Source organism: Arachis ipaensis, chromosome B09 (genome assembly GCF_000816755.2).
Source record: "Arachis ipaensis cultivar K30076 chromosome B09, Araip1.1, whole genome shotgun sequence".
Taxonomy (NCBI): domain Eukaryota; kingdom Viridiplantae; phylum Streptophyta; class Magnoliopsida; order Fabales; family Fabaceae; genus Arachis; species Arachis ipaensis.
This window is the reverse complement of record NC_029793.2, coordinates 144564245-144570728: the sequence shown is the minus strand read 5'-3', so window position 1 is coordinate 144570728 and position 6484 is coordinate 144564245. Positions and strand designations below refer to the sequence as shown.

Genomic DNA, 6484 nt, shown 5'->3' with positions numbered 1-6484 from the left:
AGTTATTTCCTGGATGGGCCTAATTTGATGAAATTCATGGTTATCACTTCATTGTTGACAACCAAAAACAAAAAAGTAAAAGGCAAACTAGAACGAGTACCCAAAAAATGAAAAAACATCTGGCGTCCTGAATTATTGATAGATAATAAAAAACATAAAAATAATAAAATTGGGATGGAAGTGGATAACTTGTTTAAAAGAAACACAATAATTAGAGTTTTGATTAGGGGATGACGTGCCCACTCGCTATGAAATTGCGCGTGGATTTTCACTCCAACCAGAGCGCGCCATGTTTCATCCCCGCCAAAGAGCGGTGGTTGCGGTTTGCCATCAACAACCACCTCTACGGTATACTTCCATGTCCATGAAACTTCCCTTAACCAAGCTACTTCGAAAATTTGCAATACAAAATTAAATGCAACGTAAACACCCCCTCCGTAAAACCAAGCTACTTAATGCGCCGTTCCCCTAAGCGTCATTCATACTCTACCCTCTATTAACATTAACATACGGTAATGGAAGTTATTATAAGTTTATAACCACCGATATGAAATGAGAATAATAGTGTGAAGAAAGAATCGCAAATGAATAAGTTGGAGTATTTTTAACGGTAATCAGATAAGCAGTTGCAAATAAATAACTAACTACTAGTACCGTTGAGAGTATAAGCATTCGGTAGTTTTCGCATCACGCGCCGTTAGAAGCGCGTGGTGGTGCCCAATCCCGCTGCTATTATAATAGTGCTACTCTGAGGCTTCACTCAGAAGATCGTAGACTCATCCTTCCCCTGCGATTGGGAGGGAGCGAGGTGCATTCAATCTTTCGTCATGGCGCGGAGGTTGTTGGCGGCACTGGCAGCCATTTCCATAACCGTCTCTGTACTTTTCGGAGATTCCGTTGACTGCTTCGACGGTGGCGGCAAATCCGAACCACAGCCCACTCTCTGCGACGAGCTCATTCTCCCCGCCGGTTACCCCTGCTCCGAATACATGGTAACCCCTCACTCTCTATACCTTACTTCAACAACCAATTCACTCAACCTCTTTTTTCCTTCTCTCTTAAACATCGAATATTTGATATTTTAAATTGATATTATTTGCAGTCGCAGAAATTCAACCTTTATTGCTTTGATTTGATAATGCTAAAATTGGATCATTCAGATTATTATTCATTTGTTGTTATTATTGTCATTATTCGTCTGCTAATATTGATAGTGTCTTTTGGTGTCAGCTAATAGCAAAGTGTTGGAGAGTTGTTGTTTTAATTTGTCCTGTTTTCTGTGTTGATTTTCAGATTCAAACCAAGGATGGTTTCTTGTTAGGTCTTCAGCGTGTGTCTTCTTCTTCGTCTTCTCTTCGTTTCGGGCATGCAGGAGAGCGAGGACCTCCGGTTCTGCTTCTGCATGGCCTATTCATGGTTGGTGCCCTCTCCTTCATTTCATCACTTTACTCTTTGTAATAGATATATGTTCTTATAGCAAGTTACAGTGTGTTTCAACTCACTCCACTTTGTCATAGGGCTATATTTGGATAATTGGATTAATGTTACAAGTTTACTTGTTCAGGATTTAGTGAAGTTCCCTTTTGAAGTTTTAAACAATCTGATTGAATCTCCATTTTGATATGTTGATGCTATTTGACGTGATCAGGCAGGTGATGCATGGTTTCTAAATACTCCTGAACAATCATTGGGCTTCATCCTTGCAGATCAAGGTTTTGATGTATGGGTAGGAAATGTGCGTGGAACACGCTGGAGCCATGGTCATAGGTCTTATTCAGTGAAGAATAAGGTGTGTGGCTCTTCTTTGGCCTATAGAGATGCTGAGGGTGTGTGTGATTAAACTGAAAATAATATCAGTGCATAAAGTTCAGTGCTAAAATAATTATGAGTCAAAACTAAGAACCAAATGTTCATTTATTCTGAATTTGAATTGGGGGAAACATTTGCAATTGATATGAATGAGGTCATACTTTAGTAGGTTTTATCATTCAATTATTTAATAGTAAAAGGGTTGGTGCTGAATGTTATCAAGCCTTTTCTATTTACTTTGATATATTTGAAATAAGAATTATTAAATTATTCTCAGTGCTGAAGCTACTTATATTCAGCACCAAATTTAGTACCAAAGCACTGTTGGTGATCACTTATCACAAGAAGGGAAGAAAGCATGGAGGAGAAGAATTGCAACATCCATAAGATTGTTGATAACGACTGATCTTGAGAAAATATTCTAAATTGTCATGATACTTATATTTTCATTTCACTGTCATTTTCAGTGTATATTATTTTTATTGGAATCGTTAGAGCCAGAGTTTGTACAATGCATCATGTGATTGATTCAACTTTGGTCCCTTTATAGAAATTCTGGGATTGGAGCTGGCAGGAATTAGCCCTGTATGATATGGCAGAAATGATCAATTACATATATTCAGTAACAAATTCAAAGCTATTCATAGTTGGGCATTCACAGGTAGTTATGATTCTGGACATCATCCTTTTCACTTGCTATTTGGTGGTGGTTGTAGTATGCATTTTATTAATTTCTCTTATTTCCAGGGAACAATTATATCTTTTGCTGCCTTCACTCAACCGGATATAGTAGAAAAAGTTGAAGCTGCAGCCCTTCTTTCTCCAATATCATATTTGGATCATGCCACTGCACCTCTTGTGCTTAGAATGGTTAGCATGCACATCGATCAGGTATTTCTTATTTACTCTATGACTACCAAGTTTCAGTCTGAAAGTGGGCCTTTGAGATTAGTAATGACTACTGGTTTTATTCAGATGGTTCTTACCATGGGTATTCATCAACTGAACTTCAAAAGGTGATCCTCCGGTCACCCTCTTTTCCTTTTGCCTACATTTCTTGAGTGTATTTCTAGTTCAGTAAATGTTTAACTTCTCTATTTTCCATACTCATTTTCAGTGAGTGGGGAACCAATCTCTTGGTTTCCTTGTGTGATACGCGTCTAAGCTGCGGTGACATGCTTTCATCCATAACAGGTTCATGTGCCCGACACTATCTCTGTCCTCTGTGCTTAAAAGGATTTGACTTTATTTCAGATGCTAGGCTATGAATGTTATTATTGGTTTATGTGTTTGTTCATGCTGTTATTATATTCTCCAATTTCCGGAACTCAAATATGTGGTGTCCATGGTACTGATGTAAGTGATTAACTATCCAATCCAAATAATTTTCTCCAGATGAGAGTTTTCTATGGTCAATCTTCATGGGGTTATGGTCAGTGGACTATCTTTTTCTTCTTGTTTAGGTCCACTGCTGTAAGCTTGTTCTCTTTTTCCAGTGTGTGAATTGTGAAGTCTGTATCTACTTGAGTGGAGGTGAAGCCTAGTCTGATTTAGCTGTTGGCAAAGTGTTCTGCTGATAAGGCAGAGTTTGCAAACTTACAACCCTATCTGATTTTTCTCACTCACTCAATTTTCAGCTTGCACCTTGCATATCAAATATTGATATCAATGAATTACCACCTTGCACTTTTTTCTTTCACTAAATTAAATTTGGAGTTGCATTTCAATTTTGTGTAGGAATCCTTATGTGCATTGCCTGTCTTATTGAGATATCATGTTTACTAGGTAGGAATAGTTGTCAGCGATAAGGTAGTATGTTCTAAAATAAAATAAAAATCTTCTCATGAGCCTCTTAATTCCCTTGCTGCTTTCCCATTTCCTGGACTTGCAGCTGGGTATATGGTGGAATGGAAATAAAGTTATGCCTTGAACGGAATTTATAAAATACTTTAAAGGTTAAAGAAGTGGATTTTATGGTGTGGACCATGTTGATGTGCCCTCAAAAATAGTTTTCCTGGACTTCCATTGAAGTTAGTTACTTCCTTGACCTGAAACATTATGGTGAAATCTGTTTCCCTCTGGTTATAGTGAAGGCAATGGCATAATGCACTGAGAAAATCCAAAGGATATCCTCTCTCTGCCTTTAACAGCTAGTAGATGTAATCTGCGAACTGATTAACTAATTCAGTAACTCATTTGGATCAAATAATTGGGAAGTTTCCATTTGGCTTATTCCACATGCTTTGTTGATTTTTTGTTTGGTTTTTTGTTCACCACCCCGGCGCATGGGGTTTGTTAAATGCTTTTTTTGCTCAAGCCACTTCAATGAAATTGCAGGGAAGAACTGTTGCTTCAATGAGTCACGTGTGGCCTATTATCTTGATCAAGAACCTCACCCGTCATCTGCCAAAAACTTGAACCACCTTTTCCAGAGTATGCTCCAATATCCTTATTCAGTAGACTGTAGCTTTAAAGATAGATAGATAGCTTATGAACATTACTACTTGTTATTTTAGTCATAGGTTTTCATCATATCCGATACCTCTGTTCTTTTTTCTTTCTTTCTCTTTATTTGCAATGATCATGACTAATTATGACCATGGCATTTGCATGATATAAAGTAGCTAAAGTAGTCTCCTAGATAAACATATATTGTAAAACAGGTATGAACTCTCAATCAATTTTAACTTGTGCCTTTTGTTATATTATTATCATTAGTTTTATAGTTTACAGCATTGTTCATCTCTTAATGTGTTGGAAAAATGCATGTTAGTGAGAGTAAGGAGAATTACTGGACTAATGAATTAGTGAAGCAAATTCTATTACGTATCTTGTGTTCAATTATGTGTACCTAGCATTATTGGCACGGGATAAATGTTTATGTTGGGTATGATGTGTTTTATCTTGCCAAAAAGCTGAAAAGCCACATCCATAAAATAATGAATTTCTAGCTAGTTGGCATGTGCTTCTTATAATGTTGGTTTCACTTTTGATGTAATGGTTTGAATTAAATACTTTTACACTCTCTCTAATAATGCATGTGTCTACAGTGATCCGCGAAGGTACTTTCTCCAAGTATGATTATGGAAAGTTAAAAAATGTGAAAGTGTATGGAAAGTTCAAACCACCAAAGTTCGATCTTAGCCGCATACCAAAATCATTGCCTTTGTGGATGGCTTATGGTGGAAATGATGCTTTAGCAGATGTAACAGATGTCAAGCACACTCTCCAGGAATTGCCATCCACACCGGAGCTGGTTTATCTTGAAAACTATGGCCATGTTGACTTTATTTTAAGCTTGCAAGCAAGACAAGATCTATATGATCCTATGATTAATTTTTTCAAGTCATCGGGCAAATATAGTAGCATTTAAAAATACAATATTATAATATTTGCCGTTATTACTTGCACCATGTAATATAGTGTAACGGTTTATTGATCCGTGAATCCCTCCATAAAGTTAATATTCTGTGGAGCCCATCTCTTTGATCTCCTTCCTGTAAAAATTATGAACCATAGAGGAAAGATTCAATGGCAATGCAAGCACATACCTTCTGTAATATCTAAAGCATCTTTTATATGATTATTGTTATTATTAATATTATTATTATGACGAGGTTACTTATTCCTTCATTAGTCTCCGTATAACCATAGCTTACAAAAATGAGAAAGTATAGGGAGCCAATGACCTAAGCGTATAATATGTACAATAAAGGTTTAGCAAGTATTAGAGATATTATTATTAGTGTTACATTGTCCTGTCAAGTTATGCTTTTGGGATGAGTGGTTTTAGAACATGGTATAAGAGTTCCAAATCTGGAAGGTCAAGAGTTTGAACCTTGATGAATCTAAAATTAGCTTTTTATAACATGAGATGTTTATTATCCCTAGTATAAATAATGTTCATTTTATTCATAAACCAAAGATTTAGCCCATTGTACACTTAGGTCATTAGCTCCTAGCACTACTCTACAAAAATATAAGCAAGCAAAGTATCCTTTGTACCCTTATTCTATCTCTTGGTATGAAAATTGTGGTAAATTATTGATTCATCATGTGTCTAAATACAGGATTTATTTATTATAAAAAAGAATTTTATTTTTTTAGTGTTAAAAAAATATCATTCTGGATCCAATGGCACATTCAATAAAGATTTGATACATGTGTTCGAATATGCCTTACTATTTGTATTAGAAAAATGGTAGAAGTATATGCAATAATAATATTAGAGAAATACAAAAAAAAAAAAGACACTAAAATACTTTTATTTCTGTAACCTCAAAAACTGTGTAGTACTGTGTACACGTTAGTGTTTAGTCATGATTTCTTAAGACATTGGGCGACAAAACATTGATTTTTGGCCAGTATCCGATTCTCATTTCTGATTTCTCGTTTCTCATTTGAAATTGAATCAACGTGTTTCTCATTTCCTTCTCTAGCGGACTGTTTCACCAGTGCCTCACCAATAAGAAATAAATAATACACCATTATATATAAATAAACAACAATCCTATGCTGCCAATAATTATTAACATTTTGAGCCAATATTTAATTAATAATAATTCACATTCACACTTATAAAAATATATTCATATAATTTATATTTAATTTATTAAAATTTATATATATAAATCAATAAAATTTATTTATTAAAAATAATTTAAATTTATAGTAA

At 35.3% G+C, this 6484-nt stretch overlaps 1 protein-coding gene across 2 annotated transcripts; it reads left to right on the top strand.

Moving 5' to 3' along the window:
* LOC107618100 (triacylglycerol lipase 1) lies at positions 679-5411 on the top strand. 2 transcript variants are annotated; one of them, XM_016320035.2, is made up of 9 exons: positions 690-992; positions 1294-1416; positions 1649-1789; positions 2360-2470; positions 2557-2700; positions 2785-2825; positions 2927-3003; positions 4147-4242; positions 4860-5411. In XM_016320035.2, the coding sequence occupies exons 1-9, from the start codon at positions 828-830 to the stop codon at positions 5180-5182; spliced, it is 1221 nt and encodes a 406-aa protein (XP_016175521.1). In that variant the 5' UTR covers positions 690-827; the 3' UTR covers positions 5183-5411. The 2 variants fall into 2 exon arrangements, with proteins under 2 accessions (XP_016175522.1, XP_016175521.1); XM_016320036.2 differs by lacking the exon at positions 2557-2700 and having other exon boundaries at positions 679-992.